The following is a 22,788-nucleotide window of genomic DNA, read 5'->3' as shown; positions in this document are numbered from 1 at the left end:
AGTAGAAGACATGTGGGTGACATGATAATTATCGCGGATGCCGCGGTAACACTAACTGCAAATATAGTTGGTCAAACCAAATTGGCAGTAAATAAGAACAAAAAACTATACTCATCCTTTTTTTTTGGGTGCTAGTACTAGTGTAAGACAAAGAGTATGATTCTCTCTGTCTATGTTTGAAATAAGGCAGTCCTTTGACAAACTATATATATAAAAACTAGTTTTTATTTTTAAAACCGTTTTCTGAAATTTATTTTATAATACAGAATTTTTCCTTTCACACCTGGCAACACTAAATGTCACTTGTGTCACGTTTGTTTTCAGTTGTGGATTTACTTTAGAAATTTTAGAATTTTTTCATGACTCCGTTACAATCGAGTTTTATTAAAATTCATAAACAAAAGTGAAAATGCCTGAACCACCGCGATTACTCGTCCTCTACGGCAGCCAAACTTTCACTGCCCAAGAAATCGCTGAAAGATTATGGCGAACAACCAAAGCATTAGGATTTCGAGGCCCAGTGCAGGCGATGGACGATTACCCCATCCAAAAGCTTATTCAAGAAGAATTTGCGCTATTTGTGTGCGCTACAACGGGCGACGGAGACGAGCCGGACGATATGAAGAAGTTTTGGAAGTTTTTATTACGTAAAAACCTGCCATCAAACTCTTTGGTTAAGCTCAAGTTTGGGGTTCTGGGATTGGGTGATTCGACGTATTCTAAATTCAATTTCGCTGGCAAGAAGCTGCATAAGCGGTTAATGCAGTTAGGGGCCACGCCTTTAGTAGATATTGGTGAGTTGTTTTTAAAATGTAATAGGAGTTTGCTCAAATAAATATGAAAAGTTTAAAACTACATTACTACAAGTGGAGGATTACAATGCGATTTTTATATGGTATTATCTTTGAAACCACGTAAGTTTAGCATCTATAGACATGTAAAATGATTGCTCTTTCTATGTCAGGTGAGAAGAATTATTCTTACTTAATTTTTTTTTTTTTTTTAAATAAAGAAAGATATTGTTTCTTTTTTCAGGTCTTTGTGACTATCAACATGACTTAGGCCATGAAGGGGTAATGATTCCATGGTTTAAAAAATATTGTCATGAACTCCAAAACTTTTTTCCTCAACTACAAATAGACAGTTATGAACCAAAATTCATTCCTCGCTGGAAAGTATCTCTTATAAAAGATTCCAGTGTTCTGCCAGAAGATAAAGTTACAGAGGATATTTATTTTGCTAAAGGCTTTAAGGATCATTTTGTTGATGCCAAACTTTTGGAGTTAGAAAAAAATATTAGAACCACAGATGAATCACATTTTCAAGTAAGTTTAAATTTTTTATTTATTTTTAAGTCAAGCCAGCCCATTCTTCGTCTTCCTAGCCTTATCCCAAGTATCACTATCAGTGGTAACATCCACTAACTCACTACCAAACATCAAATGTAGTACAGCTTGAGGATTTTTAAAAAATATTTTTGAAGTTCAATCCCGAAGAGAATGAAAATATATATTTTTTAATACCACGTCGGTGGCAAACAAGCATATGGCCGGCCTGATAGTAAGCAGTCGCCGTAGCCTATGGACGCCTGCAACACCAGAGATATTACATGCGCATTGCCGACACTTAGTTATACCTGGTACTCTAATTCCTTGCTGAAACCTAAAGTTTTACATATTAGATTTTAGCTGGTTTTAATTAAAACTAATCTTTTTGCAGGATGTAAGATTACTAACATTTACCACAGAAAATACAACAACTATAGATTATCAACCGGGAGATGTGTTCAACATTAGACCCCGTAACGCTAAAGAAGATATAGAAGACCTGTTTGAGATCTTTAAAACACACAATATGGACATAAAACCTCACCACAGGTTACTGGTAGAGGAATGTCATGAAGGTAATTTTTCTAAGTAAAAAATTTCTGTAGTTGGTCAAGCAAATCTTGTCAGTAGAAAAAGGCGGCAAATTTAAAAAAATGCACCTTTTTCTACTGACAAGATTTGCTTGACCAACTATAACATTATTTTTAAACAAAAGTTCAACATTTGTGCTATTGATTTCTGAACGGAACCTAGGGGTGCGTTTTGTTACTGCATCATGTTATTGCATCTCGTACAATAAAAGTAGTATCATTTTTGTAATGTTAAATTACTACTTCCATTCGAGGTTCCTTTGATAAATTTATTGAAATGAATGTAGACATATTTTTCATTGTAATATGTATTTGTATAGTTGGTCAAACAAATCTTGTCAGTAGAAAAGGCGGAAAATTTAAAAAATGTAGGCGTGAAGGGATATTAATTTCGCGTGAAAATTTGAATTTCGCGCCTTTTTCTACGGACAAAATTTGCTTGACCAACTAAGTCACATTTTTTGCCTAAGTTTATACGCTTAATGCAATATCAAAACGCAAAACGTCAATGTCAAACCAGCACGTGCGTTCCGCTGTCATCCTGTCACTGTCGCGTTGTAATTGTAACTTGGCCGTGAAAATGCGAGCGTAGCATTGTAATTTGTAACAAATTTTAATATTTACGAATTTAAATAAAGACAAAACAATATGCTACGAAGGCAGGCGCGTTTGCGCCGCGAGTACTTGTATAGAAAATCAGTGGAAGACAAGCAGAAGAGCATTCAAGCGAAAAAAGATCAGATCAAAAGAAGCTTGGAAGAAAACATTCCGATTCATGGAGATTTGAGGAAAGAAGCGCTCTCTTTACAGAAGAGAATTGATTTTGAGGATAAAGGTATGGTTCTATTGACTTTTTTATGCATATTTCTTTGTCTTCAGTTACTTTATTATGTTTACTAGTTGTGTGGTAATGATAACCTTGTTTTTAGTTTGGTAGCTGGGTTCTACATTTACTTATTAACCCTTTGTTAAATCAGGGACCATGGTTGGTTACAAATAATTATCTGCTTATTTAAAAATATAAATATTTATATTGATAACTAGGAGTCGGAGAAAAAGGCCTTGAAAGTGATAGTTGTATTTTTTTTTCGGCTGCATGTCACAAACTCTTTAGGGCAAGAATAAAAATAATGTCCCTAGTTCCCATTGCAAAATGATGCAAACACCAATTTATAAAAGACAACTTGAAATAGGTACCTAAGTGATGAAAAACTCTGGATTCCTTTAGGATGCAATAGAAAACAATAAGATGAAAATAAGTTTTATCTGGGTGATATAGGCTACATTTTAATCTAACAAAAAGTAGAAAAAAAATGTATGGAAAAAATGTAGTCCGGTTATATATTTTTTTTATTTAGTCAAAATCTGCTTTATTGAGTGAATGTATATAAAGGTGGGGTAACATAGTTTATTTTGCTCTGGGCAAGACTGTTTGTATGAGGATTCCATACAAGTGATAGTCTTACCCCAGTGATAGGACTAAGATACACTTGTAAGTTTTACTTATGTAAGTAGGGACACAGCTATAACACAGAATGAGAGATGAATATCATTATCTCATTCTAACAAATAGCTTTGTCCCTACTTACGTAAGTAAAAGTTAGTCTTACCCCACCTTCCTTATACCAAGATCATTATAATGTTAACAAAACTGTAGTTTAGCTTACCAGGCATCAGGAACAACCATTTTGAATCAAAACACAAATAATACTACTTTTATTTATATAATATTCATTAATTTATTCACTACTACTACACTACATTAGCATTCAGATTAAGTCTTACACAATGATTTAAAATAACAGTTCCTGTTTCTAGCAAATGCCAGTAGTTTTTATTATGTTGTTTACATTATTCTAGTATGTTTTGGCATAAAAATGAATTATATTTGGGTCTTAGACCTGTGTTGGCTTTATAAATACACATATACCTACATATACAAAAATAATACACCATCAGACCTAGTCCAAAAATAAATTGATAAAATACTTGTGTAAGCCTAGAAAAAACTGTGATTTTGGATCAAATATTTATGAATCACCCAAATATTGGCCCTTACCTGGATTTGAACCAAGAACCATCAGTTTCACTAACCTAACCTATTTGGGCTGTGCATTACTTAAGGGCTTATTACACTTTGCTAAATTTAGTGACTTAACGAGAGGGACGCCGCTATACCTGAGACGCGAAAAGAGATACTTTCTATCGTTTCTCACGTATAGCGTCGTCCCTCTTGTTAGTCACTAAATTAGGATAGGGTAATAAGCTCTTTATGTGAGACATTTAGGGGGGAAATAATCGGTAATATTTGAGTCTGATTGGGCTACCAAATTATCCAGAAATTCTGCTTTCATACTTGGTTTTGCTTTTAATCATGGTGTAACTATTACTAAATTATCTAAGTACCTAATTTCATCCCATCGTAAACCTTCAGGTCCTCAAAGAGCAGCAGTCATCGGCAGTTTCAGCGGTGGTGCTAACACTCAGAGCTCCCAGGACGACGAGTACCGGTATGCTGGGGTTGAGGACCCGAAGATCATGATCACAACATCAAGGGAACCTAGTGCCCGGCTAAAGATGTTTGTTAAGGAACTTAGGTGAGTTCTTTTTATCTTCTGTATCCCAGAAATTGACTATCTGGATGATAGATAGGATAATCGGTAATCGACAGATTGCTTCGACAAATTAGGGCCCAGTTCAGTATCCAGATTATACTAAAACCATAAAAAATACATTTAATGTCGTCCTAATCTTAACACTTTCCCAGGTATATCTCAAAAATGTATTGGGCAAGTTGAACTTATTTATATTGTGTTGTGTTTAGGTTTGCTGAGCCGTCAGCATATCCCCAACGTCATGAATTAAATACAATTAATTAATGTCATTACCGGGTCTAACGCGATTAAATTCCATTATCCTACCTTTTTTCCGACGTGTCAACTAGGTTGCACTAGCTGTGGACACGGAAGACTGACTCCCAGCAAATGTCAATTGAGATATTGGTAAACAACACTAAACTACCCGACATTAGAAATGTCGGAAAAAAGGTAAAATAATGAAATTTAATCGCGTTAGACCCGGTAAAGAAAGCGCGAGAGTTTAAAGTGTTATAAATAAAATTGAATTGTCGTAGTCCCGGTACATTTTAGTATGTGTTGAAAACTGGAAATTTTTAAATTGTGTTATCCTTTATTTTCAGATTAATATTTCCAAACAGCCAGCGTATGAACAGAGGTGGTTATGAGATGTCTCAGCTGATTCACGCCTGTCGCGCGAATGAGGTTACCGACTTCATTGTTGTCCACGAGCACAGAGGCGTTCCTGATGCTTTGGTAAGTAAAACATAAATCCTACTTATATTATGCATTACATATACTAATTTCGCGTTATTCATTGTATTGTAGAACAAGTTTCCGCAACTCTATAACTGGCGCATATTTTTACGTGAAGGGGGGGGGGGGGGGGGGGTAGGCTAGTCCAATTCTTCAAGGAATTTCATCAAACCTTTGATGTTAAAAAAAAAAATATCTACACCATTGGTGGATCGAAGAACAGTAGCCACTCAAGCATGTGGAAATAACACAAAAACTAAAATAATATATCCAAATTTTGTATTAAACGAAAAAAATTAAAAAGTTACGCTTCCGGCAGGTTAAGGTTCCGGCAGGGTTCAAGTCCTGCCGGAAGCGTAACTTTCATTTTTTTCCTTTAATATAAAATTTGTAGTATCGCTCGCAGACGTATCTGCATGTTAAAAAATTGGTTTAAATAATATATTTTTTGAAGATACAAACATTTAACTTAATAAAACACTTTCTAAGATACGATAACATTATTCAGGTCATATGCCACCTACCATATGGACCTACCGCATCTTTTACTCTCTCGGGCGTCGTGATGCGACACGACATCCCGGACCTCGGGCCTATGTCTGAGCAGTTCCCGCACCTCGTGTTCCACAATTTCAAGACTGATTTGGGTATGTTGACAAAACTGTCGTGAGACTCGGATATCATACATAGTATAAAACAAAGTCGCTTTTCGCTGTCTGCCCGTCTGTCTATGTATGCTCAGATCATTAAAATTACGCAACGGATTTTGATGTAGATTTTTTTAATAGATAGAAGGTTTATATGTATAATTTGTAAAGGTTTTGAGTAAATTAGTTGAACAACCCGTGCGTAGCCGGGGCGGGTTGCTAGTACAAAATAAGTAGATACATAAAACGTTTCAATCACGTTTTTTTATAACGAGGAGCTTCAATAGATGCCACACGCGTCGGCGAACCGACGCAGACACATTCAAGCGCAAATTTCGTAATATTAAACACTTGGTGATGATTTAATAAATCAACACCAAGTGTTGAATACATTATGCTATCTTAACATCACATCTCTAATCTGCGGCCATACAGACATTATCTTAACCGAATCAGCGCGTGCTCTAACCTATACCAAAGAGGATATAATAGGATAGAGCGTACTGTCATAGTAAATTTTGTAACTACAGTAAATTTACTGCCATGCCAAAAATGAAGATTTATAAAAATATGATAAAATGTATATAAATATGGATAAATGATTTTTTTTATTTGCATTAATTATTTTTATATGATTTGACCCATGTTCTTTCACTGATATGCGTCAAAATTGTTAAATAACAAACGAAACCGTCAACGCCATCTATCCGAGAGTAGGCCAAAGGTAGTGGCGCCATCTGATCGAGTGGCTCTCTACTGGCAATGTCCAATAGTGATGAGTAAGTCGTAAACTAAAACTATATTTTAATTTCACAGGTATGCGAGCTATGAGTATATTGAAATACCTGTTCCCGGTGCCTAAAGCAGACTCGAAACGAGTCGTCACATTCGCTAACAACGATGATTATATCAGCTTCAGACAACACACCTACAGAAAGGTGAGTTTTTATTATCTTATTATTATTTTTAGGGTTCCGTACCTCAAAAGGAAAAAACGGAACCCTTATAGGATCACTCGTGCGTCTGTCCGTCCGTCTGTCACAGCCTATTTTCTCCGAAACTACTGGACCAATAAAGTTTGTCAAACTATATCGTGTTACATATCAAATGAAAGAGCTCATTGTGATTTGTTAGAATCTCAAATGTATATATTTTTTTATAATTTTAAGATAAATAGTTTAGAAGTTATTCAAGAAAATAGGCATAAAATGACCATTCCCCTCCCCTTTATCTCCGAAACGACTGGGTCAAAAATTTTGAAAAAAATACACAAAATAGATCTTTACCTATAGATCACCGGAAAACTTATTAGAATGTGCAGTCAAGCGTGAGTCGGACTTAATTACTTAGTTTTGGATCCGACCCCTACGGGTTTTTTAAAGACATTTCACATAATAAATAAATAGTAATAATATAAATGTAATAGAAATATTACAATTAAGACCATACTTAGCATACAATCTATTAGAATGTAGATTAGGCTAAGTCTGTAAATAGTCTTTGTAATCTTTGTTGAAATAAACAGTTTAAATTTTAGTTTATTTTTTTTTTTATAAAAAATACATTGTTTAAATTGTGTAATGTAACCCTTGGAACGCGAGTCCGACTCGCACTTGGCCGGTTTTTTCTTTAACAGTTCCGTTTTATCCTTCATTACCCTATCATTAGTTAGTTTGTGCAACATGAAAGCAAAGTTAGCTTTTGCTGCGTCCCGATTTGACTGCATGTGGTGTAAATACTTTGGTCTCTTCTAGTGGCCCATATCTACCTCAGAACTCTCAGCAGCGATACGATAGTAAAAGTGAAAAACAATATGGTTTCCATTCTTATTCTCACTTCCATTCTTATTGTTTCTTCTGTTATTTTTACACTCTTTTACTTATCAATCTCATCATGATACTTACTTACTTACTATGATCTGACATGAAGATATTCTATTATAAATAAATAAATATTATAGGACATTCTTACACAGATTGACTAAGTCCCACGGTAAGCCCAAGGAGGCTTGTGTTATGGGTACTCAGACAACGATATATATAATACTTATATTTCATTTATTGCACAGTCATGATACATAAAATAAGGTGTTACAAATAAAGTAAGTAAATTCATGACACCCTGTTAGGGCACAACAACAATGTTTAACTTACTATCTAATACCTATTAAAACATTTCATTATAATATATCTACCGTAATTTGTGTAAAGAAATAAAATAAGATAAGATAAGATATAGAATATATACATAGAAAACACCCATGACTCAGGAACAAATATCTGTGCTCATCACACAAATAAATGCCCTTACCGGGATTCGAGCCCAGGACCATCGGCTTCACAGGCAGGGTCACTATCTACTAGGTCAGACCGGTCGTCAAAAATATATAATATATCATTACAATTTTCCTTTTTCCAGTCGGGCAAAGACATCGAGCTAACAGAAATCGGTCCCCGCTTCCAAATGAAGCTGTACGAGATAAAGTTGGGCACGCTGGACGCCCTGGAGGCCGCGGACACGGAGTGGGCGCTCCGCCCCTACATGAACACCGCCGCTAAAAGGCGCTTTCTCAGTTTGGAAGATGGATGGAAAGAAGAACAGCAGGATTAATAAATTACTATTAAAATATGTCTGTGTTTTCCTGATGGTTATCTCATCGATTTGTCGACCAATCAAATGACTGACTTATTGGCCAATCAACTAACTGACTTAACAAGACAAAGATGGCGGCGGCAGCTGTCATCCCATAAAGAACTGTCAAGCTTTCATAAAAGCAAATTTTAACCCATTGCAATTAATGGTTTCAGTACAATCGGCGGGGTTCTTAATTTTGCATCATATTTTACGAAATATGTAAGAAAGGGACCTCTTCTCAAATTTTCACAGATTATGTATTTCTGTTTCCGCTATAAAAACAAATACTAAAAAGTACGGAACCCTCGGTGCGCGAGTCCGACTCGCACTTGTCCGGTTTTTTTTATAAATAAGTTTTAGGAATTTCCGCCCGGTAGGTCGCCCCAGATACCGCTGGGGAGACAGTGTAGAAGCGGATCTGCGACAGCTTCAAGCTGATAATTGGCAGGAAACGGCGCAGGGTCGGGGAAAGTGGAGTGCTCTCGTTTCGGAGGCCAAGACTTTAGATAAGACTAACTTATACTAGAGCGGTACTGTCATAGTAAATTTTGTAACCCCAGTAAATTCACTGCCATCTGTCGACACACTTTAAAACTAAAAATAAATATTTTTTAAAATACGATAAAATGTATTTAGATATGGATAAATGATGTTTTTTATTTGCATTAATTATTTATATGATTTTGACCCATGTTCTTTCACTGATATGCGTTAAAATTGATAAATAACAAACGAAACCGTCAACGCCATCTATACGACAGTTGGCCAAAGCTAGTAGCGCCCTCGGAACGAGAATCAAATTTTCTTGATTTTCGAGGCACGTTTTTTCCTTAGACTGTATCCATCTATTACGGAGTTATATCTATCTTTGGTTAAGGTTACCACTAGCTTCCTGAGATGTACCACACTTAAACTTTTGAAGAAAATTTTGATTACATTTTATTCTGTACCTACTCGTATTGATGACGAAGTGCCTACCTGTATTTATCCTGTAAAGTGAAGCCGGAGTTAATAAATAAAAAAACTCAGGTGATTGAAATTCTTAGGTAAGCTGATGGGCACCGAGGTCTGTGGACGCTCCCGCCACTGACACCGTATTTGTTTCAGACATGCCAGTACCAGATTTCCTAAAGGAACCCCTAACATTATATGAAATAGCAGAACAGTATTGGGACCTAAAGTTCTACCCTACTCAATACGTCTTCTCTCTTCTGGCGCTAGTGTCGGAGGATAAATTAGAGCGAGACAAATGTTTAGAGCTCAGTTCGGCGCAGGGGCAAGAGGATTGGTTGAATTATTGTAGGAGGCCCAAGAGGACTGTTCTTGAGGTAAATTCACAGATAAGGCGTGTCAGCACATTTCCGATAACGTATAATTATATTATATTAGATTCATTTTTCAGAATTACTAGAATATTAATTACTTTAATATATTTCTATTGCCCCATATGGGCCTATGCTTATTATATTAGACTAAGAGACGGATAATAGTTGCTGATTTCGAGAGCAACGAAACTAAAGTTTGCTATATATAATTATTACTCGACCCGGGTGTCTGATAGCTATTCATCGGAGGTGGTCAGGTCACGCCTGAATAAAAAAATAGTATAGCAGTAGAAAAAATAGTATAGCTAGATTATTAAGACCTTGAACCTATTTTGATTAATTTGTTTATTATTTTCAGGTTCTTCACGATTTTCACAAATCCGCATCAAAGTTGACCATAGAGATATTGTTCGAATTGTTCTCACCTATCAAACCTCGGTCTTTCTCCATAGCCAGCAGCTCTCTGCCCTCTGGGGGCCGAAAGGTAAACTAATAATAGTTAAGGCGGTTCCCTGAGCCAGAATCCGAAAAATCTCCTTATATGATGATCATATTTTTCTAAGAGATGTTGATATTCGTAGATGTGGAAAAAATATATGTAGTTCTTATTATAATTATCTTTAATTTATAAGCTTCCGACACACGAATTATGACACTTCGCTCGATACAATTAATTCCCAAAGTAACCTCTAACTAGGACTTTTAATCTAACTTTACTCGGTTATTTATTATGTGACACTATAAACAAAAAAAACCGGCCAAGTGCGTGTCGGACTCGCGCACGAAGGGTTCCGTACCATTAAGCAAAAAAGGCGAAAAAATTACGTTTGTTGTATGGGAGCCCCACTTAAATATTTATTTTATTCTGTTTTTAGTATTTGTTGTTATAACGGCAACAGAAATACATCATCTGTGAAAATTTCAACTGTCTAGCTATCACGGTTCATGAGATACAGCCTGGTGACAGACGGACAGACAGCGGAGACTTAGTAATAGGGTCCCGTTTTTACCCTTTGAGTACGGAACCCTTAAAACAACATCAACTCGTGGCGCAAAATACTGGTTCTCTGTGCCGGTACTGTACGTACGTAATAGTTCAATGCTTGGCAGCCATATTGTTTAACTGATTTTATTGACAGGTGGATTTACTAGTAGCAGTAGTGAAGTACTACAGCAAGCTGAAGAAGCCACGTTTGGGCCTAGCCTCCAACTGGCTGAAGGACCTACGACCGGGAGACAAGGTGTACGGGTGGATCAAGAAAGGGACCCTGCTGTTCCCTAAGGACACGGTGAGTAAACGTTTAAAATTAATACTCAGTCTGCAAAACCATCCATTCCCCACCGACAATAATTCACTGTACACGGTGTTTCATGACCCACTGAAAACCTAAATACAATCGCACTTAAACTATCGTGAGACATATTTCAAAATATTTATCAGTACGGTTTTTACTCACTATTATTTTTAGTCGCTTTTGGCGACATGTTTCGGATTCTTTGGGAATCCATCCTCAGGCACGAGTGTCCGCGGTGTTGGAAACATGTCGCCAAAAGCGACTAAAAATTATAGTGAGTAAAAACCGTACTGATATTTAAATAACCTAAATACAGTTTGTTCAGAATCGATAGGAGAATCGATTGCGCTATATTTTAATGGGGGTAATTTTTTTATTATTTTTACATGCTCAGTCTACAAGTTTGTAATGCAACAATATCAACAACTAGCATTTGACACGTTATTTGTCAATGAGCAACACCCTTAACTGGCCATTGGTAAACCTTATCTCGTTGCAGTAAGGTATGCAAATGGTCAGTTAACAGTGCTTACGATGGTAACTAGCAATTGTTTAATGTCACTAAAACGACGAAGTATCTTGTGTAGAATTACCAGTCGAATAGAACTGTTAAGAAAACTAAACAACGAATATTTTTTTGAATATTTATCGGATTAAAGAATAAATACTCAAGATGAATTTAAAATAAAAAAATCTGTTGGGGTGTCTCAGGTTTTCAGTGGCTCAAGTAACACCGTGTATAACTACATAAGTAGTTTATGTACTAGTAACTCGTAGTATTGCAAACGGAAATTACCACAACCTCACGTAAAACAATAAATTAAATAGTTACGATTAATTAAATTATAAGTGAGTAATAATCAATGTATAATGTACCAGTAACACGCTTAGACATTAAGTAGGTAGCTAAAAATTACGAAGGTAAACGTCCTGGTGCTTGGCACGCTAATGCCCTATAAATGACACCCTGCTGCTACTTTACTGTAAATTAATTGATTTACTTTAATTTAAAGGTGACATGTTCTGGGATAGCAGTCAGACTGGACGTCTTCCTTCTTTCAATTGCATCTTCTTCTTATAGTTAAGTTAATTCAGGTCCGTTGCAACAAATTTATAACTATAATCTATTACGTTTTCGGCACTGTATTGTCAATATTATATGTAATACTTTTCAATGTCATTTTTCTGTAATGACTGTTTGTGCCAAAATAAAGAAAAAAAAAAAAATTGACCATATTGCCCAGTGTGAAAACATGAAATAAAAATTTGAATCATACTAAAGTATGTTCTATGTTGCCATTATTTTCTTGTTCCAGTGTACCCCGCTAATCCTAATCGGGCCGGGCACCGGCCTCGCCCCGTTCCGCGCTCTCATACAACACCGACTCCACAACAACACGGCTGACAAATACACAATACATCTGTTGTTCGGGTGTCGGTATAGGGAGAAAGACTTCCATTGTAGGGAGGAGATAGAGCGGTGGGCGGGTGAGGGGAGAATCAGCCTGCATTGCGCGTTTTCGAGGGATCAGGAACAGAAAATGTAAGTTTTATTTCACGGTTTTTTCACAGTAAAGATAAACTAAAATAAAATAATCAAATATCGTTAATTCGTTACCTTCAATATGGTGGCAAACAACCGCTGCTTGCAATCAAAAATACATGTTTGGGGGCGTCCATTAATTACGAGAGGGGTTTTTGAGGAGACAATGGTGACCGAATCTTTAATACCTATATCAATACTAAATAATAGGGATGACGACACATGTTGAATTTTATAACAAAATCTAGTAACATAGCAAATTATTTTGTCCATACATTCATAATGGGCTCTCAGTCAACTTGATGTCACGTTCACTTATCGTTTTGTTAGAAGCGTTTCGCGAGTGAAGTACGACGGTCTGGCTTTGACTATCATTTCAGACTTTTGTATTGCTTTAATGCAATGGGTCCCATATAGACATTTGACCCTAAAAATAAACCTGATCGATTGATACCATTAATGAAAATTTGTCATCCAGCTTGTGTTGTTTGTATTTGTTGTACCTACACATATTAATTTTGGCATATTTTAGTTTAGAGACATATTTTACTTTGAATTGCCTTTGGCTTAGCTAATTGACGCCCCCTTTTCTGCTTATAATAAGTGTCTGTCTTTCTTGTCCGACTGTAAGCCCGCCGTTTCGACATAAATTTTAAAAATGTGATTTTACCATTTATCCACACACATCGTATTTACCACAAAGTTGTCAACATTCAACTAATGTCTTATTTTATTTTATAATTCGTTTATTTCAAAAAGATCTTATTTTCAGATACGTACAGCACAAAATCGCAGAGCACAGCGCAATCCTCCGGCCTCTAATAATGAACCAAAACGCATACATCTACATCTCGGGCAACGCTAAAAACATGCCTGATAATGTAAAGGAGGCTTTGGGGGATATAGTGGGGAAAGGGGAGGTGAAGGCTTTGGAAGAAAAGGGGAGGTTGCAGATTGAAGCGTGGTGAATCCGGTTCGACAATTAATAAATAATAATTATCATCTTCCTCGCGTTGTCCCGGCATGTTGCCTCGGCTCATGGGAGCCTGGGGTCCGCTTGGAAACGAATCCCAAGAATTGACGTAGGCAATAGTTTTTACGAAAGCGACTGCCATCTGACCTTCCAACCCAGAGGTGAAACTAGGTCTTATTCGGATTATTCCGGTTTCCTCACGTTTTCCTTTACCGAAAAGCGACTGGTAAATATCAAATGATATTTCGTACATTTTCGAAAAAACTCTGGTACGAGCCGGGGTTTGAACCCGCGACCTCCGGATTGCAAGTCGCACGCCCTTACCGCTAGGCCACCAGCGCTTTAAAAAAAAAAGCTTACATAAATTATGGGAAGTAATTTAAAGCCCTAACCTATAATAATATATATTGCATTATATTTTAATAATTAAATATTGTATTTTCATGCATTTATGGAAATAAAACAAATTGCGAACTAGTAACATGCAGTTTTTATTTTATATCATGACAACGGATAGTGAATACATTTAGGTGTTTTTCTTTCATAATCTCATACATAGTGTTAAGCCAAGAAATGTGACGTCCTCAATCAAAAGGTACCCATTGTCGCTTGCCATAAGGATGCTCTGACAAGTTATTTGTATAAAGATACATACAAATTTAGTCTTTATGGTAAGCGACAAAGAAACTTATATATTATATATTTTCGACGACCGCTCTGGCCTAGTGGGTAGTGACCCTGCCTGTGAAGCCGATGGTCCTGGGTTCGAATCCCGGTAAGGGCATTTATTTGTGTGATAAACACAGATATTTGTTCCTGAGTCATGGATGTTTTCTATGTATTTAAGTATTTGTATTAGTATTATATATATCGTTGTCCGAGTACCCACAACACAAGCCTTCTTGAGCTTACCGTGGGACTTAGCCAATTTGTGTAAGAATGTCCCTATAATATTTATATTTATAAAAAAAAAAAAGTGGTACCTTTTGATTGAGAACGTCACAAATAGGCTTTAAATCTGACAATTGGTCAGTACAGACAGCGTATTATGGTCGTAGTGTATGAAATTATCAGTAAATGTGACATTTTCAACCAAAAGGTACCACATTGTCGCTTGTCAATAAGGTTGATTTCAAATTGAAGCTATATGGACATAGCGCCTTATTGACAACCGACAATAAGTATCCTTTTGATTGAGAATGGCACAAATCAACAACGGTTAGACGGCTACAGTGTAAGATACATACAGTATTATGATTGGTTATTTTGGTAGGTACAATGATACACTAAGGTACTTAGAACAATTGTTCCGAAATCACCACATTTAAATATATCCGTAGTGAAAAAATCTATGTACTTACCCGTCTCTGTCTCTGCAATTGCAAAATCGAAACGGAGGGAGACTTTCGAGTACCGCGGATTGCCTTTGGGCCGATTTGGAATAACTATTGTTGATCAAGCAAATCTTGTGAGTAGAAAAGGCGGCAAAATGTAGGGGCGAAGGGATATCGTCCCATAGAAAATTTGAATTTCGCGCCTTTTTCTACTGACAAGATTTGCTTGACCAACTATAGCTTATATTGAGAATATTTCATAGAAGTATTTAGAAAATCTATAGTCTTATTCTTATTGATTAATTGTTAGATATGTTGGTGATTTGAAACTTAGTATTTTAAAAGAATGATATTTACTCTTTAGCTATACGATTTTGGAAATTGGTTATACTAAATAAATGTGGTGATTTGGGATCAAACGTCGAACAGATCAATAAATTAAATAATTTTTAACCTACAATCGTTATATTTAAGTTATAATTTGTGACGTTTTCAATTAAAAGGTACCACATTGTCGCTTACCATAAGGACGAAAATTGCTTGTATCTTTATACATTCGGCAAGCGACAATGTGGTACCTTTTGCTTGAAAACGACACATTTGATCAATTTCAGTCTAATAACGAGATTTTTTTTTCTAAAATATCACAATTATACCAATCAACAGTTATCTCAACGACTCTGCCGTTCGTGAAATTTTAGAATATTATATAATACGGTGGTTACATACAAGAATCTTACATATCTTTATTTATACATGTTGATAAGGGTAGGTACACAGTCCCAGGAAACTACTTAAAATGTGCCATTTTACAAGAATTTTACATATCTTTATTTATACATGTTGATTAGGGTAGGTACACAGTCCCAGGAAACTACTTAAAATATGTGCCATTTTTAACCAAAAGGGTACTTATTGTCGCTTGTCAGTAAGGCGCTATTTCCATATAGCTTCAATGAGAAATCAACCTTATCAACGAGCGACAATGTGGTACCTTTTGCTTGAAAACGACACAAATATTGACACCGGATATGATATTATATTACTAGTAGTTAGTGCTCCTGCAAATGTAAATTTACCACTTCGGTGGAAAACAAGCATACGGCCCGCTTGATGGTAAGCGGCTACCGTAGCTTATGGACGCCTACAACTCTAAGGGTGTTACATGCGCGTTGCCGACCGAAGTAACGTAAATATAGTGACATAACAGTGTGAGATAGTTGACGTTCATCTCACAAAAAGGAATTGATTTGTGGCCAAATGGAAAACGATCATATCTGTAATGTGACAAATCTTGAAAGTGACACAACTGAAAATGTCACAAAGTGAAATGCAACAAAAATAAAAATTGTGTAAAAATATTAAATACATTAAAAGGGGCCACTCACGTATTTAACCAACATATTAACGTAATGTATTTATTTATTGGTCGGTTCGCCAACGCGTGCTCCAGATAATGGTACGTAGTGAAACATGTACAGCAATTTTCAATTTAAAATACGAGTGACCCGTTTTAATATATCATATGTCTATGTCTCACGGAAGTTTTGTTATTAAAAGTGTTAAAATTAAAATACTAAGGGCAATGTAAATCCAAAAATTGCACGAGATGCCTCGGTATGATTGGGGAATCTAACGCCAGCCCCGGCTTGTGCCTGCACAGCGCCCTCGCGGCCAGACATGCTAGGGTAATGTGCCGCAGTGGGCGCGCGCCGCTTTTGGTGTTCAGCAGTTCGCTATAACGAAGCATTTAAAATATCTAGTCTTACAAGCAAGAAAATTGAAATTGTTACAAGACTGAATAAAAATAGTGACAAAATTGAAATGTTACATAATGGAAGTGTGACAAATCTTGAAAGTGTCAAAACAGAAATATGACAAATTAGAAATTGTGACTAAACGGAAATGTGACCAAAAGGAAACAACTAAGGGCGTTGTAAATCCAAAAACTGCACGAGATGCCTCGGTATGATCGGGGAATCTAACGCCAGCTCCGGCTTGTGCCTGCACAGCGCCCTCGCGGCCAGACATGCTAGGGTAATGTGTCGCAGTGGGCGCGCGCCACTTTTGGTGTTCAGCAGTTCGCTATAACGAAGCATTTAAAATATCTAGTTGTTATGTATAGATATGTGGGTACCTATAATAATGTATGCATACCGTTAGTCGGAATAAAGCATCAGCTGTGTTAACGTACTCTCGTGGTTTTAATTATCCAAAATACTTCATTGGCGACTTCGGAGAACAAGCTTAGCTATTTATCGCAATAATAGCCTGTGAGACGCGTGCGTAATAATAAAAAACATGTCTATCGGTAAAATTCGCGAGTTCGACATCGAAAATGGCAGTTGGGACTTATACTGTGAGCGACTCGAAATGTATTTCAAAGCTAATTCCGTGGCGGACGATAAGCAGTTATCAACGTTAATTGCGGTGGTCGGTGATCAGTGTTATGAGTTAATGACTAATCTAGCGAGCCCGAAAAAGCCGTCGGAGTTAACTTTCAAGAACTTGGTGGCATTGGTGCAAAAACATTTAAAGCCGAAGCCGTCTATAATGGCCGAGCGATACCGTTTTCGGCTTAGAAGGCAGGCGGCGGGCGAGTCCATATCGCAGTACGTGGCGGAGCTGAAGAAGTTAGCGCGAACTTGCGATTTTAAAGAAACTTTAGCGGATAACCTTCGAGACCAGCTGGTATGCGGGGTGAGTGGGGACGTTATACGGCAACGGCTGTTTGCGGAAGAGGATTTGACGTATGCTAATAGGGCGGTGACCTTGGCATGTTCATTGGAGGCGGCAGAGCGTGATGCAGCAATTATGACGGGCGGCGGCGGTCGAGCATTCGGAGAGCCCGCGGGAGCGGTGCATCGCGTGGCTAGCGGAGACGGCGCGGGGCGCGGGGCCGGGCGGCGGCCGCCAGCGCGGCGCCAGCAGCGGGAAACAGGTTTTAGTGCGCGGGGAACAGCAGGAAGTATAGGCGGTGCAACGCCTTGTACTGCTTGCGGCGCCACTAATCATTGTTTATCGACGTGCAAATTCAAGGAATACATATGTAGTATGTGTCGGAAGACGGGACATTTACGTCGGATGTGTCCCAAGAGGTCGACTAACAATGAAAAAGCGACTCGAGGGCGCAATGGCGGTCGGCCGCGGACCTATTTTGTTACCGGAGAGGACAGCGAAGGAGAAGCGAGTGAATCGGAAGAAGAGGAAGAAGCGTTGTACCGAGTTTCGTTAAGCCAATACAAGCCGGTGAGTTTACCTATGTGTGTAAATGGACAACAATTAATAATGGAAATTGATACTGGGGCGGCCGGTTCATTTATTAACAAAGAAACTTACGAATTACATTTTAAGAACGAGACGCTAAAAAAACCAAGTAGCGTGTTCAGGTTTCACGACCGCACAAAAATGAAAACATATGGTGTAATTACAGTGCCGGTAACTTATGGTTCGATTACAAAGACTTTGGACTTATATGTTGTAGAAAATGGCGAAACCAGTTTGCTAGGCAGAGAGTGGTTAGCCGAATTACGGATAAAAATACCGATAATGGAGCGTAGCCCGATTAGCAATGTCAATTCCGTTAGCAGTGTTAATAGCGATTTAAATGTAATTCTCGACAGATATAAGGAAGTTTTCGATGGGGGACTCGGGCGCTACAACGGTGGGACGGCCACGCTGCGCGTGCGCGAGGGTGCGGCACCGGTGTACCGGCGCGCGCGACCGCTGCCCTTCGCGCTGCGGGGCCGCGTCGACGCCGAGCTGGACGCCATGCTGCGGAGCGGCGTCATCGAGCCCGTTGACTGCGCCGACTGGGCGACTCCCCTGGTTCCGGTAACTAAGAAGGATGGAGGTTTGAGAGTGTGCGCCGACTTTAAGGTGACGCTTAATCCGGTTCTTAGAGTAGATAGGTATCCGTTGCCGAAAGTTGAGGAGTTATTTGCTAACTTGTCGGGGGGAGAATTATTTACAAAAATAGACTTGTCACAAGCGTATAATCAGATTTGTTTGTCGGAGGATTCAAAAATGTTAACAGTTATTAACACTCACCGGGGACTTTTTAAGTACAATAGGCTTCCATATGGCTTATCATCAAGTTCGGGTATATTTTGTAGAATTAGTGAGTCAATAGTGAGGGATATTCCTAACGCTCAGAGTTTTTGTGACGATATTTTGATATTTGGTAAAACTAGGCAGGGCCATTTATCTACGTTAGAAGCGGTATTGAAGAAATTAAAGGATTTGGGTTTAAAGTTAAAGAAAAGTAAGTGCACGTTTCTAGCCGACGAGGTCTGTTATTTAGGGTTTGTGGTTAGCAAAGACGGGATAAAACCCGACCCTAACAAGGTAGCGGCTGTAGCTAAAATGCCACCACCATCGTGCGTGACCGAAGTCCGATCGTTCTTAGGTATGGTTAATTTCTATTCTAAGTTCATTCCTAACGCGAGCGATATTCTAGACCCCATACATAGCTTGCTAAGGAAAGGCGCCCGGTGGAATTGGACCACAAATTGCGATGAGGCCTTTAATAAAATCAAATCTTTATTGATAGGGAAGCGGATACTAGCGCACTATGACCCTAACAACCAGGTGACGCTAACGTGTGACGCAAGCCCGCGCGGGGTCGCCGGCGTGCTCAGCCAGCCAGACGGGCAGGGGCGGGAGCGCCCTGTGGCATATGTATCAAGGAAACTCAATTCAGCTGAGCAAAATTATTCGCAGATACATAGGGAAGCACTCGCGATTGTTTTTTCTACTCAAAAATTTCATCAATATTTATATGGCAAGCGGTTCACTTTAGTAACCGATCATAAACCCTTAATAAGCATTTTCGGGCCGCAAACTGGTGTGCCAAGCATGACTTCGAGTCGAATGCAGCGATGGGCATTGCTATTAATGGCTTATGATTTTGACATTCAGTATGTAAACTCGGCGGGAAATTGCGCCGACGCGCTGTCGCGGCTGCCTATAGGGCAGAGTAAGGAAGTTGACCCTCCGGAGCAATCTTACTTGCATTTTGCATCCGATGCGCTTTTTCTAGACTGTAACGAAGTACGTTTAAAGACGGCTAAAGATCCATTGCTAGGTCGGGTGGTCAATTATATAAAAAATGGTTGGCCCGATAGTGCGGAAATTAGGGAAATGCAACCGTATTTTAATAGGCAAAAAGAATTGTATTTGGAACTTGACTGTGTCATGTGGGGGCATCGTGTAGTATTGCCGGAAGTGTGCCGCGAGATGGTGCTGCGAGAACTGCACGAGCCTCACATGGGCGTCGTGAAGACCAAAGCCATGGCCAGGAGTTACGTGTGGTGGCCCGGAATGGACGAGGCTATAGAAGCGCGGTGTCGCGCGTGCGACGCGTGCGCGGCGGTGGCTCCGGCGCCGCCGGCGAGCGGGAAACAGGTTTTAGTGCGCGGGGAACAGCAGGAAGTATAGGCGGTGCAACGCCTTGTACTGCTTGCGGCGCCACTAATCATTGTTTATCGACGTGCAAATTCAAGGAATACATATGTAGTATGTGTCGGAAGACGGGACATTTACGTCGGATGTGTCCCAAGAGGTCGACTTACAATGAAAAAGCGACTCGAGGGCGCAATGGCGGTCGGCCGCGGACCTATTTTGTTACCGGAGAGGACAGCGAAGGAGAAGCGAGTGAATCGGAAGAAGAGGAAGAAGCGTTGTACCGAGTTTCGTTAAGCCAATACAAGCCGGTGAGTTTACCTATGTGTGTAAATGGACAACAATTAATAATGGAAATTGATACTGGGGCGGCCGGTTCATTTATTAACAAAGAAACTTACGAATTACATTTTAAGAACGAGACGCTAAAAAAACCAAGTAGCGTGTTCAGGTTTTACGACCGCACAAAAATGAAAACATATGGTGTAATTACAGTGCCGGTAACTTATGGTTCGATTACAAAGACTTTGGACTTATATGTTGTAGAAAATGGCGAAACCAGTTTGCTAGGCAGAGAGTGGTTAGCCGAATTACGGATAAAAATACCGATAATGGAGCGTAGCCCGATTAGCAATGTCAATTCCGTTAGCAGTGTTAATAGCGATTTAAATGTAATTCTCGACAGATATAAGGAAGTTTTCGATGGGGGACTCGGGCGCTACAACGGTGGGACGGCCACGCTGCGCGTGCGCGAGGGTGCGGCACCGGTGTACCGGCGCGCGCGACCGCTGCCCTTCGCGCTGCGGGGCCGCGTCGACGCCGAGCTGGACGCCATGCTGCGGAGCGGCGTCATCGAGCCCGTTGACTGCGCCGACTGGGCGACTCCCCTGGTTCCGGTAACTAAGAAGGATGGAGGTTTGAGAGTGTGCGCCGACTTTAAGGTGACGCTTAATGATGATGATGAAGTATTTTGGATAATTAAAACCACGAGAGTACGTTAACACAGCTGATGCTTTATTCCGACTAACGGTATGCATACATTATTATAGGTACCCACATATCTATACATAACACCCCCACACTTATTCTAATATTACATAGTACTATAATATAAGGAATGCGATGACACAATAATAAATTATGGTCAAAGCGGCGCTTGTTTAGTGTTACTTAATTAATAAGGATAAAAAAAAACTTATGCTATACATTGGTTGTGCAAACCAGTAACGACAATTACATGGCTGGTTAGTTAATAGAACTTCACCGTAATGATTTATACAATAGAGATCATGTTTGATTGGTTAACTTAAGATCAACTAAAACTATAAGTAGGTATATTCTATAGCACATTCATCTAGGTATTCTCGGCTGACGGACATTATTTCTCCCTTACGTCAATACTTTTGATTTTACTAGATGTAACGAGCTAAACTTAATCATATGCATTTAGGTACCTATAGATTGTAATTAAACATTTAAAAATAAGCAACATTAAAATAGGTATACCGTATGAAAGAGTAGGTATAACCTAGGTAACATTAAACTAAACATTATATATTAAATTTGACATTAACAAATGTAGTCAATTTCAAATCCGTAGCGTTTTACTTCTTTAGGTACTCTTTTATCTACTACTGGTAACGGTGGGTCGACACGTTGCGCTTGTTTAGGGTTCCCCCCTTCGACTACCTTTTGGTTCCCGGCATCCGCGCGAGGCGGGACCTCCATAGGCGCCATCGGCACCTGCGATGGTGCTGGCTGTTCCGTAGCGGCGTCATCAACACTAGTTTGTCGGCCGCTCTGCGCGACGCACCCTGGTTCGGTTTCGGCATTGGATGAAGGGCAAGCGTTTGAGTTTCTTAAATGTCGGCGTTTCATTTGATCTATATGCCGATGGTGTGTGGATCCGTCACCTGTCACAATCGTATAATCAGACTTCCCAAGCCTATCAGTTACGTAGCCTTCCGCCCATTTTGCACCCGTTCTGAAGGTTCGGTATTGCACGGGGTCACCTATTTTTAAATGCCTAGATGGCCTATGTGACCGTTCTACCATTTTACGTTGTTCGTTGATGACTTTAGCGGCTCTATCCGGTTTAATGGCATCTAATCGAATACGTAAATCGCGGCCCTGCAACAGCCGAGCGGGCGTCTCACCGGTGGTACAATGAGGTGTATTATGATAGTGCAATAGAAATTTGAGTATGGCTTTATCGATGTTAACCCCTTCGTGTCTGGCTTTTTTAATTACATTTTTGATCAATTTTACAGCTCCCTCCGCCGCTCCATTGGACGCCGCGTGGTAAGGAGCTGAATAAATATGACGCACACAATTTTTTTCTAAAAAGTCATTAAATTGTTTACTAGAAAACGGCGGGCCATTAT

General features: G+C 38.9%; 3 protein-coding genes across 3 annotated transcripts; all 3 read left to right on the top strand.

Moving 5' to 3' along the window:
* Positions 1-326: 326 nt before the first annotated feature.
* Positions 327-14,144, top strand: LOC134750704 (NADPH-dependent diflavin oxidoreductase 1). The gene is made up of 8 exons (XM_063685935.1): positions 327-794; positions 1,036-1,325; positions 1,720-1,903; positions 9,639-9,859; positions 10,215-10,340; positions 10,996-11,145; positions 12,468-12,694; positions 13,467-14,144. The coding sequence occupies exons 1-8, from the start codon at positions 410-412 to the stop codon at positions 13,660-13,662; spliced, it is 1,779 nt and encodes a 592-aa protein (XP_063542005.1). The 5' UTR covers positions 327-409; the 3' UTR covers positions 13,663-14,144.
* LOC134750705 (U3 small nucleolar ribonucleoprotein protein IMP4) lies at positions 2,455-8,523 on the top strand. The gene is made up of 6 exons (XM_063685936.1): positions 2,455-2,753; positions 4,353-4,515; positions 5,118-5,250; positions 5,759-5,897; positions 6,714-6,835; positions 8,316-8,523. Exons 1-6 carry the CDS (start codon positions 2,567-2,569, stop codon positions 8,505-8,507), a joined length of 936 nt encoding a protein of 311 aa, XP_063542006.1. The 5' UTR covers positions 2,455-2,566; the 3' UTR covers positions 8,508-8,523.
* Positions 14,145-17,120: 2,976 nt separating the features above from the next.
* On the top strand, positions 17,121-20,440 carry LOC134750769 (uncharacterized protein K02A2.6-like). The gene has a single exon (XM_063686010.1). The coding sequence runs from the start codon at positions 17,303-17,305 to the stop codon at positions 20,438-20,440; it is 3,138 nt and encodes a 1,045-aa protein (XP_063542080.1). The 5' UTR covers positions 17,121-17,302.
* The last annotated feature ends 2,348 nt before the right edge of the window (positions 20,441-22,788 follow it).

Source organism: Cydia strobilella, chromosome 20, assembly GCF_947568885.1.
Source record: "Cydia strobilella chromosome 20, ilCydStro3.1, whole genome shotgun sequence".
Taxonomy (NCBI): Eukaryota; Metazoa; Arthropoda; class Insecta; order Lepidoptera; family Tortricidae; genus Cydia; species Cydia strobilella.
This window is presented reverse-complemented; position numbering and strand designations above follow the sequence as displayed.